This window comes from Procambarus clarkii, chromosome 64, assembly GCF_040958095.1.
Source record: "Procambarus clarkii isolate CNS0578487 chromosome 64, FALCON_Pclarkii_2.0, whole genome shotgun sequence".
NCBI lineage: Eukaryota > Metazoa > Arthropoda > Malacostraca > Decapoda > Cambaridae > Procambarus > Procambarus clarkii.
Window position 1 is genome coordinate 25,957,648 of NC_091213.1, and position 12,392 is coordinate 25,970,039.

General features: G+C 41.7%; 1 protein-coding gene across 1 annotated transcript; it reads right to left on the reverse strand.

Annotated features, from left to right (window-relative positions):
* Positions 1–6,620: 6,620 nt before the first annotated feature.
* LOC138354807 (zinc finger protein 92 homolog) lies at positions 6,621–7,055 on the reverse strand. Its single transcript, XM_069309302.1, has one exon. The coding sequence runs from the start codon at positions 7,053–7,055 to the stop codon at positions 6,621–6,623; it is 435 nt and encodes a 144-aa protein (XP_069165403.1).
* Between the last annotated feature and the right edge of the window lie 5,337 nt (positions 7,056–12,392).

The window sequence follows — 12,392 nt, forward strand, 5'->3', positions numbered from 1 at the left end:
GTCCATCTTTGGCTAACTGCCAACAAACTCACCCTTAACATTGACAAAACTTTATATATTCTGTTTGGCAATAAATCATCTAATCAAATAAATCTCAAAATAAACAATACCCAAATTTGTAACAAATTAGATGGCAAATTCCTTGGCGTTCTCATTGACCACAAGCTGAATTTCCAGGGACACATTCTAAATATATCAAAAAAAGTTAAAAAAAACTGTTGGCATTCTTTCTAAGATCAGATATTATGTACCCCGCCCTGCCCTGGTGACTCTCTGTTACTCCCTCGTCTATTCATATCTCAACTATGGTATTTGTGCTTGGGGTTCTACTACCCAAAATCATTTACGTCCTCTAATTACTCAACACAAAGCTGCTATTAGGACAATATCCAATTCTGGCCCCAGACATCACTCGGTACCCCTACTCAAATCTCTGAATATGTTAGATATTAAGTCACTGCACATTCTCTCATGTGTATTATACATATATAAAACGCTGAACAGTAATGCCAATCCTGACCTCAAAAGCTTCATTGAAGGTTGTAACAGAACCCATGAGCACCACTCCAGAAATAAATACAGTTTTGATATTCCAAAAGTTCGACTTAAACAAACTAGAAATGCTCTACAAATCAAGGGACCCAGAATGTGGAATGACCTTCCCAACCATGTTAAAGACTGTACCTCTCTCAACCAGCTTAAGATAAAAACGAAGCACTACCTAATAAATTCCCTGTAACCTACCTTACCCCTCTATTGTCAACCCATGTCTGTTTTTTTTGAAGCAACGCTGTTTGTCGACCTAATTGTATTTGTGCTGCTTTTTCAGCCATGTTCCCCCTTTTTTATCTCTATTTTTATTTGTTCTCAACACATTTTATTCTTTATACTCAATTAGTGTTAATCTTTAGTCATTTAAGTTTTTCATGCCCGAAACGCTTTGCGTAATAGTGGCTTTAGGCATTGTATGTACTAGCCCTATCTATAAATCCATCATTCTTTGTAAAATCTCTTGTATGTATGTACCTTACCTAAATAAACATTTATTTATTTATTTTATTTAAATGCCTGTAACCACTGGTTCTAACGAGTTCGCAACAGTAACAAACAACCCCAGCCCTAGATAGATGCACTCCATCACGAGCATACATTTCACTTCTTCCATAGAAGTGTTCCCAGTTGACTATGAAAGATATTGCATTTGATTTGCAATATCTTTCCAGCCAGCAATTTACACCAAGTGCCCTCGACAACCATTCATTCACAACGCTCTTTCTTGGAAGAATGCCACATATGATCGGGATTCCTCCCTTGCTCCTAACTAATTCTATGGCTTTGTAAAATTTTTGTATAAGTTCCTCACTCCTAACTCGTCTAACATCATTATCCCCTGCACTAATACAAATTACGGGTTTGTTCCCATTTCCTGTCATAATATCTTTCATGTTTTCAACAATATCTCCAATTCCAGCTCCCGGATAGCAAACCCTTAACCGGTTTCCCCTTATCTCTGGCACAAAACGTCCTGTCTAAATACCTCACCTGGGAATCTCCCACAACCAAAATTCGCTTAGGTACCTTAACTTTCTGAGCACAACGAAGCACTGAGGGGCCTGTGCTTCGTTGTTCTTCGTTTCTTTCAAAGGCTCACCATAGCACTCGTTTTCCAACACGGCAAATGAGTTTGACGTCCTCAGGGCGTCTGTAGGCGGCCTTGTCAAGGCCTTCTTAAGACCCCTGTCCTTAATGACTTTCCACGACGAGGTCATGTTAATATTGGTCTCCTCCTTCGTTTCTTCTCGATGATTAATGTACTAGCTCTATGTATAAATCCAACTGTTCATCTATGTGTGTACTTTTACCTGATTAAAAAATAGAATTTGAACTTTTGAATTTTCTATTCCTACTGGTTGTTTAGGACAAAATCCGCCATATAAGATAATGCCTCCCATTTTTAATTACTAATATATGTATTTTAATACTGTAGTATTGACTAACTACATATATAAATCCATAAATTCCACATAACGGAGTCGATATGTGGGAATTCTATGAAATACAGACCCTTAAACCTCATTCAATTTGCTATAGAAATATTTAACGTAAATATAAATTCAATATAAATTCATATAAATTACATTAACATAAGGTCGATTCCTCACACGGCTAACAAAATTACCAGTTACAGAATTATAAAATTATAGATAAGATAATTGCTAGTTCCAGGATATGATAATTACTAGACAGGATAACATAATTGCCAGTTAGGCTAACACAGGCCACACAGCATCTCGGATGCAGTCCAGACATTTAACGACGGTCTAGTACAGAGCATTCAGATGTTTGCTGACCCTTTAGGTCGGGCCCCCTGCACCATCCAATAGTCGGAACGATATGAAAGGTAATAAACGCCATGCCTATTACAATGACCCCAAACTACGTACTATGAACTATGAAACGCACTGCCAGACGAGTTGGGCTTGCATATAGGGAAACACGTACGCCAGCAATGCTCAAGCTCTTTCAGAAAGCCCTAGCCAAGGCGAGGGAACGCAGGACAGAGCTCAGACAAGATAACTGGGAAACTTTTGTTAACAGTCTCAACTCTCACACCCCCCTCAGCCAGGCATGGAAGGATATTAAAAGAATTAAAGGCGATAAGATCGGCCAAGTAGCACACCCTCACCCTCTACACAGAGCAAACGAGTTAGTCGATGCTTGGGCAACCACCTCTAGCTTCAAATGATTCCTGGCTGCGCCACCAGAGGGTGCAGACGTCGAGCTCTGGCTGTCAGTGGTCGTTTGCCGTTGCTGAGTGGCGGTTGCTGTGGGGTGGTGTGGAGCTCCCGCTGGTCGGGGCCCCACCTGCCAGCATGGACGGGGCTGGTACTAGCCGTATCAGAAGACTAGACACAGTGCGGCTGGATTTTTCTGCTGATGTGGGTTGGCCCGTTGTAGAAGTTGCCCTCCTCGATGTCCTCCGTGTTGACGTCCCCGAGCTCCTGGGCCTAGAGAAGTTGTCGCCCGCCCGTGTTGCGGTGTCGTTCGCCAAGTCAACTGTATACCGGGAGTTTGTGGCCCGCTGGAATGGCCGCACGCTTCCTCTTCCGGATTCGGCTGTGTCTGTAGAGATCTCGGATCCCTGGGGGCCCTTGACGTTTGTGAGTATTCATGGCGTGCCGGTGACCTTCCCCGAGGCGGCCCTCATGGCCTTGTTTACGCGGTTTGGGTCGGTGGTGAAGCACCGGTTCAACACTTTGAGTGCGGGCCGACTGAAGGGGGTCCGGCTGGGTTCACGCACGCTTGTCATGCGGCTCACGAGCCCTATACCGTCCAGAGTCTCATATCGTGGGCTGTCTCTGAGGACCTTCTATCAGAGGCAGACCCGGACGTGTTTCCGGTGTGGTGCTGAGGGCCACGTCGCGGCCGGTTGTGACGCTCCTCATACAGATGCCCCTTCAGTTTTCCTAGAGGATGATTTTCCTCGCTTATCTGTGCGTGTGGACTCCCCGGCGGATTCTCGCTCTATGCTCGTGCCTGGTGTGGATCCTGCGGCGGTTCCGGATGTCGATACGTTTGGACCGGATGTGTCTGCCCATCCGATACGCCGGTGAGCTCGGGGGACCTGGAGGCGCCTGTTTCGGACCTTCATCGTTCGATGCCTGTGGACGTGCATCCGCATCCGGTGACCTTGGGGGATGCTGTAGGGGTGGTGCCTGAGTCTCCTGCTGGAGGCCGTGTGCTTCCCGGGGCTGACGGTGCGGTGGTATGGTCGCCATCCCTGGATACCTCACGTGTGCAAACGTCTTCCTTTCCGCCTGTTGTGTCTCTTCCTTCTCCGACTCCGGTCTCCGTTCCTAGTGGTGGCTTTTTGCCCCGCGTTGTTGAGGCTGCTGTTCTGCATGAACGTGCTGCCCCGATTTTGGGGCCGCCTGTCGATGGTTCTTCTGGGTCACCGCTTGTTGGGGGTGACAGCTCCGACGATCAGCAGCCTCTGTTTAAGCGCCGTCGCTCGGCTCGGGGTGCGTCACCTCGCCGGTCGTGGGCAGAGGAGCGGGATGAAATGGAGGATGATGATGTGGCCGACGCTGTGTTGCCTTCTGAGTTGGATGCTGTGCCTCCTGCTGGTGGCTCCCCTCAGTGGGCTGTTGCCTCTGGTAAGAGCGACCTTGTGGTGTTGACGAAGGATGTGAAGCGGGGGACCTCTGCTCCTGTTCCGGTTGGTGGGGGCTCTAGGGCCCTTGCGGAGCCCCCCTCCGCGGGTCTCGGTGCGGTTCCTGACACCGAACGGTGTGCACGCTCTAGTGGGCGGGCCGGTGTGCGGCCTGCAGTGCAGTCAGAGTGTGCGCCCGTATGCCCAGCGTCCTCGGGGGAAACCTGTCCCTTTTGTCCTCTCGACCGGAGAGGTGCTCGACGGATCTACGGCAACTGTGACTTTTCAGTGTGATGACTTGGTGCGTCCTGTTCCCTGGTGCCCTTCTACCATCTGGGTTCCACGAGAGCAGTGTTTTGTCTCGGGAGTGCCGAATTCGATGCCTCGGCCTACTGCGACTCCTGGGTGTCCGATTTCTGACAGTCTCCAACTTGTTTGGGAGGCGTATTGTTTACGGTTTCCTGCTCTGGAGTACCCGGAGAAGTACGAGTGATTGGTTTATTGGTGTGTTTGGTTTCTGTCTGTATTGTGCATGATGTTTTCCCGGTGGAAAACAGGTGTTTTCAGGTGGGTGTACTTGTCTGTGCGTGTGGGTGGTGTGGGTATTGTTCTTGCCCCTGCATGGCTTGTTTTCTTGTATGTTTTGTGCTATGCACTTGGTGTGTGTGTTTGTGTTGTGTTTTATGTTATTTATCTGATATTTATTTGTGACATTCTGTTTGTGTGTGTGGGTGTGTAACCTCCAGTGCCCGTTACGGGGTTTTCTCATTGTGCCTTAATTTGTTTCTTGGTTCTTGTATGTTTCGTTTGCATCCGTGTTTTCGCACTTTGCTATGTTTGTCCTGTATGTATGTATGATTTGTTTTCTATTGTCTGGTTTATATATTGTGTATTTCTTTTATAAAAATCTAATTTTGTATATGTATGCGTGTCTGGTGTATTCTGTGTATGGTTGTTGTGTCTTTCCATGTTCGTAATGCGTCCGTTTGTTGTATGTCCATTATTATGTTTAATTTTGTATTCGGTCTTATGCCCCTGGAGTTTCTAGGGTCTTGTACTGCAATGTTCTTTTATGCCTGTGTTTCTACTTATGTTTTGTTGTTCTGTTCTTGTTCTTCTGTTCATGTCTTGTATATTGTGCTATACTTTGTATAGCACAATATACAGAAATATTTCTTTTATAAAAATAAAAAAAAAAACTCTAGCTTCAATAATCTTCCCCCAGACATACAGTTCAGATTAAATGCTGGTTACGGAGATCGAGAAAGGCTCGTTGATGATTTTCCATCAACATCCATTATCCGAAAACATCTCGGATGATTTTCCAGGAACATAATCGCTATTCAGGCTAACATAATTACCAGTAAGGTTCACGTAATTTCAAAATTTCAAGTCAGGCTGACATAATTACAAATCAGGCTAATATAACTGCCATTCAATCAAATATAATTGTTAGTTCGGGAAAAAAAACCTAACTGCTAAAGATAGGCTAAAAAAATCAAACTCGAACAGTTATAATTGCCAGTTAGGCTACCATAATTCTCAAGTGATTTAGATTTCTAATCAAGAGTAGTAAAAGTCATAAATAAATAAATCCAATATACCTTCTTGTATACAAATAAATAAATAAATAATAAATAAATAAGCAAAACACATAATAGACATGAAATTACATTGTAGTCTGATAAGCATTTAATTCCTTCATTATAATAAATTTATATTTCTCCTGCAAATTAAATGGTTTAATTTTGTATACATCTCATACTGCTTTCAACATCCAATGTTAGATAATATTACAACAAAATGTCTGACTACAAAGATTATATGTTAAATAAGGTTCTAGGGGGAACAAAAACAGAAAAACCTTACTCATGAATATATGAATGAAAAACAGTTAAAACTTGTGTTATCTTTGTTAAGATATACAAATATTTATTTAACTTTGAACAATCTTGAGTTGTTGTACACTAACACCTCTCTTTGGCACTATGAGGAGCACCTAACTTCAACACTAACACCTCTAGCTTTTGCTTGGTGTAAGAGGGTGTCTATCATAGAAGAAGAAAATATTAATATGGCTCTAGATCTTTACTTTTCATGATGAGGCGCATTTCTCAAACTAAACTTGAGACAATTGCACCCGAAGGACATGCAACTGATATCGAGATATTTTTCACGACCACCACAATATTTTCATGATGAAGCTCAATTTCTAAACTGTATTAAAGATAAATTAATTTACTAATATGTGCCCCATTATTCCTCAACATTCTCTCAATTATCTTCCGCAATCGACGTGTTCAGCCTATAGCTTGAATGTATCATCTTGTGCTGCTTCACATGTCTAAGCAGCTTGAATCTCTTCCCACACTCTAGACACTCATAGAGGACGAGGATATGAATGCACAAGCATGTGACGCTCCATATAGCTCCACGTGTTCTAAATTGTTTGCCACACTCGGAACATTCAAAACTCCTTTCGCTGGGTATGCACCATCCTGTGAGTCTTGATAGAGTCAAGACGATTGAATCTCTTTCCACACTCTGGACACTCATAAGGTTTATCACCTGAATGCACAAAAAGGTGACGTATTATAGCTCCACGTGTTCTAAATTTTTTGCCACACTCGGCACATTCAAAAGGTCTTTCACCTGAATGTACAAGCATGTGAGTCTTCATATTGCCAAGATGATTGAATCTCTTTCCACAGTCTGGACACTCAAAAGGTTTGTCACCTGAATGCACAAGCATGTGAATCTTCATTGTATCAAGACGCCTGAATCTCTTCCTACACTCTGGACACTCATAAGGCCTATCACCTGAATGCACTAACATGTGTTTCTTCATATTTCCAACACAACTGAATACCTTTCCACACTCTGGACATTGGTGAGTCTCCATCTTCTTTATGATAGGTTCAGTATGTGAGAAGGTGTCCTCCTCCTGATAACTGCACAAGTGGTGATATCAGGAGACGTGTGGGGCCCAGTGTCAATGTTGACGGTTAAGCAAGGACGTAGAGTTAGATTTGATGTTAACCAAACCACACACTAGAGAGTTTCGGTCAGTCCTGTACCATTCTCAAGTCGATTGTGATGACGAAATTTGATGTCTTTGACAATAAATAGGCAAGATAGAGGTGAGGAGAAGGAAATCATAGATTTCATTTCTTTTCTTTAATATGCTCCCCATCCTGTGGACGATGGTGTAAAGGGTTACAGAGGCACATAATCGGTTCAGGAACTGAACCCTCTAGTTAACATAACATAAGAACATAGAACAAAGGTAACTGCTGAAGGCCTATTGGCCCATACGAGGCAGCTCCTATCTATAACCACACAATCCCACTCATATACTTGTCCATCCCGCGCTTGAAACAATCGAGGGACCCCACATCCACCACGTTACGCGGCAATTGGTTCCAAAATCAACAACCCTGTTACTGAACCAGTATTTACCCAAGTCTGTCCTAAATCTAAACTTATCTAATTTATACCCATTGTTTCGTGTTCTGTCTTGTGTTGATATTTTTAATACCCTATTAATATCCCCCCTGTTATGTCCATTCATCCACTTGTAAACCTCTATCATGTCACCCCTAACATAAGAACATAAGAACATAAGAACAAAGGTAACTGCAGAAGGCCTATTGGCCCATACGAGGCAGCTCCTATTCTATAACCACCCAATCCCACTCATATACTTGTCCAACCCGTGCTTGAAACAATCGAGGGACCCCACCTCCACAATGTTACGCGGCAATTGGTTCCACAAATCAACAACCCTGTTACTGAACCAGTATTTACCCAAGTCTTTCCTAAATCTAAACTTATCCAATTTATATCCATTGTTTCGTGTTCTGTCCTGTGTTGATACTTTTAATACCCTATTAATATCCCCCCGGTTATGTCCATTCATCCACTTGTAAACCTCTATCATGTCACCCCTAACTCTTCGCCTTTCCAGTGAATGCAACTTAAGCTTTGTTAATCTTTCTTCATATGAAAGATTTCTAATTTGGGGAATTAACTTAGTCATCCTACGCTGGACACGTTCAAGTGAATTTATATCCATTCTATAATATGGCGACCAAAACTGAACTGCATAATCTAAATGGGGCCTAACTAGAGCAAGATATAGCTTGAGAACCACACCAGGTGTCTTGTTACTAACGCTGCGATTAATAAATCCAAGTGTCCGATTTGCCTTATTACGAACATTTATGCATTGATCCTTTTGTTTTAAATTCTTACTAATCATAACTCCCAGATCCCTTTCGCAATCCGACTTCGCAATCACAACACCATCTAGCTCGTATCTTGTAACTCTATCATCATTACCTAACCTCAGAACTTTACATTTATCAGCATTAAACTGCATCTGCCAATCCTTTGACCATTTCAAAACCCTATCTAGATCAACTTGAAGTGATAGTGAGTCCTCCTCCGAATTAATTTCCCTACCGATTTTCGTATCATCGGCAAATTTGCAAATGTTGCTACTCAAACCTGAATCTAAATCATTTATATATATTATAAACAACAGAGGTCCCAGGACAGAGCCTTGAGGCACTCCACTTACATTTTCCCACTCTGACTTGATTCCATTTATACTAACTCTCTGTTTCCTTTGGTATAGCCATGCCCTAATCCAGCTTAATATAGCACCCCCAATACCATGAGACTCTATTTTTTTAATCAGTCTTTCATGTGGCACTGTATCAAAAGCTTTGCTAAAGTCAAGGTATACAACATCGCAATCCTTACCACTATCAACTGCCTCAACAATGCTAGAATAAAAAGATAACAAATTTGTTAAACATGAACGGCCATTTATAAAACCATGTTGCGACTCAATTATTAATTTATGTTTTTCAAGATGAAGACGAATTTTATTTGCTATTATAGATTCGAGTAACTTTCCCACAATAGACGTTAGGCTAATTGGTCGATAGTTAGACGCAAGTGATCTATCTCCTTTCTTAAAAACTGGTATCACATTAGCAACTTTCCAAAACTCTGGCACTCTGCCTGACTCTATTGATTTATTAAATATGGTTGACAGTGGGTCACAAAGCTCCTCTTTGCATTCTTTAAGCACCCTAGCAAACACTTCATCCGGCCCTGGGGATTTGTTTGGTTTGAGTTTTACTATTTGTTTAAGAACATCCTCCCTGGTAACTGCTAAACTCGTCAACCTGTCCTCGTCCCCACCCACATAGACTTGTTCGGCTGAAGGCATATTGTTAAGTTCCTCTTTAGTAAATACAGATACAAAATATTTATTAAAAATACTACTCATCTCTTCATCACTATCTGTTATTTGACCTGTCTCAGTTTTTAATGGACCTATCCTTTCCCTAGTCTTAGTACGATATAACTGAAAAAACCCTTTAGGATTTGTCTTTGCTTGCCCTGCTATGCGAACTTCATAGTTTCTTTTTGCTTTCCTTATCTCTTTTTTAACATTTCTAACCAGTTGTACGAATTCCTGTTCTAAAGTGACCTCCCCATTTTTAATCCTTTTGTACCAAGCTCTCTTTTTACCTATAAGGTTCTTCAAATTCTTTGTTATCCACTTTGGGTCATTAGTATACGATCTATTCAATTTGTATGGTATACTACGTTCCTGTGCTAACTCTTCGCCTTTCCAGTGAATGCAACTAAACATTCATTTTAGTTCATTTAGCTAAGCAAATAACAATCTTTTGACGCTAGTTACACAATTATTAATGTTATATATACATGTACATATGCTCATACATACATGCATATGCCAGGTAGGCTAACATAAGAACGGCCTTAGAAACTTGTGTTAGGAATCTTTCAGAACATTATATACCACATATGTCAGACCAATCCTGGAGTATGCGGCTCCAGCATGGAGTCCATATCTATTCAAGCATAAGACTAAACTGGAAAAGGTTCAAAGGTTTGCCACCAGACTAGTACCCGAGCTGAGAGGTGTGAGCTACGAGGAGAGACTACGGGAATTGAACCTCACTTCGTTGGAAGACAGAAGAGTTAGGGGGGACATGATCACCACATTCAAGATTCTCAAGGGAATCGACAGGATTGATAAAGACAGGCTATTTAACACAAGGGGCACACGCACTAGGGGACACAGGTGGAAACTGAGTGCCCAAATGAGCCACAGAGATATTAGAAAGAACTTTTTTAGTGTCAGAGTGGTTGACAAATGGAATGCATTACGAAGCAATGTGGTGGAGGCTGACTCCATACACAGTTTCAAGTGTAGATATGATAGAGCCCAATAGGCTCAGGAACCTGTAAACCTGTTGATTGTCGGTTGAGAGGCGGGACCAAAGAGCCAGAGCTCAACTCCCGCAAGCACAACTAGGTGAGTACATGTACATATATATACATATATAGATACACATACATATTCAATCACCCACTCAAATAAACACATCAATAATCTTTGTATCAAAAGTGATTCAAGAAGCGGCTCACAAGTCACTAGACAAGGCCCTTTACATAGGAACATAAGAACAAAGGTAACTGCAGAAGGCCTATTGGCACATACGAGTCAGCTCCTATCAATAACCACCCAATCCCACTCATATAACCAGCGCTTGAAACAATCGAGGGACCCCACATCCACCACGTTACGCGGCAATTGGTTCCACAAATCAACAACCCTGTTACTGAACCAGTATTTACCCAAGTCTGTCCTATACCTAAACTTATCCAATTTATACCCATTGTTTCGTGTTCTGTTTTGTGTTGATACTTTTAATACCCTATTAATATCACCTTCGTTATGTCCATTCACCCACTTGTAAACCTCTATCATGTCACCCCTAACTCTTCGCCTTTCCAGTGAATGCAACTTAAGCTTTGTTAATCTTTCTTCATATGAAAGATTTCTAATTTGGGGAATTAACTTAGTCATCCTACGCTGGACACGTTCAAGTGAATTTATGTCCATTCTATAATATGGCGACCAAAACTGAACTGCATAATCTAAATGGGGCCTAACTAGAGCAGGATATAGCTTGAGAACCACACCAGGTGTCTTGTTACTAACGCTGCGATTTATAAATCCAAGTGTCCGATTTGCCTTATTACGAACATTTATGCATTGATCTTTTGTTTTAAATTCTTACTAATCATAACTCCCAGATCCCTTTCGCAATCCGACTTCGCAATCTCAACACCATCTAGCTCGTATCTTGTAACTCTATCATCATTACCTAACCTCAGAACTTTACATTTATCAGCATTAAACTGCATCTGCCAATCCTTTGACCATTTCAAAACCCTATCTAGATCAACTTGAAGTGATAGTGAGTCCTCCTCCGAATTAATTTCCCTAACGATTTTCGTATCATCGGCAAATTTGCAAATGTTGCTACTCAAATCTGAATCTAAATCATTTATATATATTATAAACAACAGAGGTCCCAGGACAGAGCCTTGAAGCACTCCACTTACAACATTTTCCCACTCTGACTTGATTCCTTTTATACTAACTCTCTGTTTCCTTTGGTATAGCCATGCCCTAATCCAGCTTAATATAGCACCCCCAATACCATGAGACTCTATCTTTTTAATCAGTCTTTCATGCGGCACTGTATCAAAGCTTTGCTAAAGTCAAGGTACACAACATCACAATCCTTACCACTATCAACTGCCTCAACTATGCTAGAATAAAAAGATAACAAATTTGTTAAACATGAACGGCCATTTATAAAACCATGTTGCGACTCAATTATTAATTTATGTTTTTCAAGATGAAGACGAATTTTATTTGCAATTATAGATTCGAGTAACTTTCCCACAATAGACGTTAGGCTAATTGGTCGATAGTTAGACGCAAGTGATCTATCTCCTTTCTTAAAAACTGGTATCACATTAGCAACTTTCCAAAACTCTGGCACTCTGCCTGACTCTATTAATTTATTTACAGAACACGAAACAATGGGTATAAATTGGATAAGTTTAGATTTTGGAAAGACTTGGGTAAATACTGGTTCAGTAACAGGGTTGTTGATTTGTGGAACCAATTGCCGCGTAACATTGTGGAGGTGGGGTCCCTCGATTGTTTCAAGCATGGGTTGGACATGTATATGAGTGGGATTGGGTGGTCATAAATAGGAGCTGCCTCGTATGGGCCAACAGGCTTTCTGCAGTTGCCTTTGTTCTTATGTTCTTATTAAATATGGCTGACAGTGGGTCACAAAGCTAATCTTTGCATTCTTTAAGCACCCTGGCA

Excerpts from the sequence above, each read along its gene's own strand:
- LOC138354807 (XM_069309302.1), bottom strand. The coding sequence starts at position 7,055 with ATGGAGACTCACCAATGTCCAGAGTGTGGAAAGGTATTCAGTTGTGTT.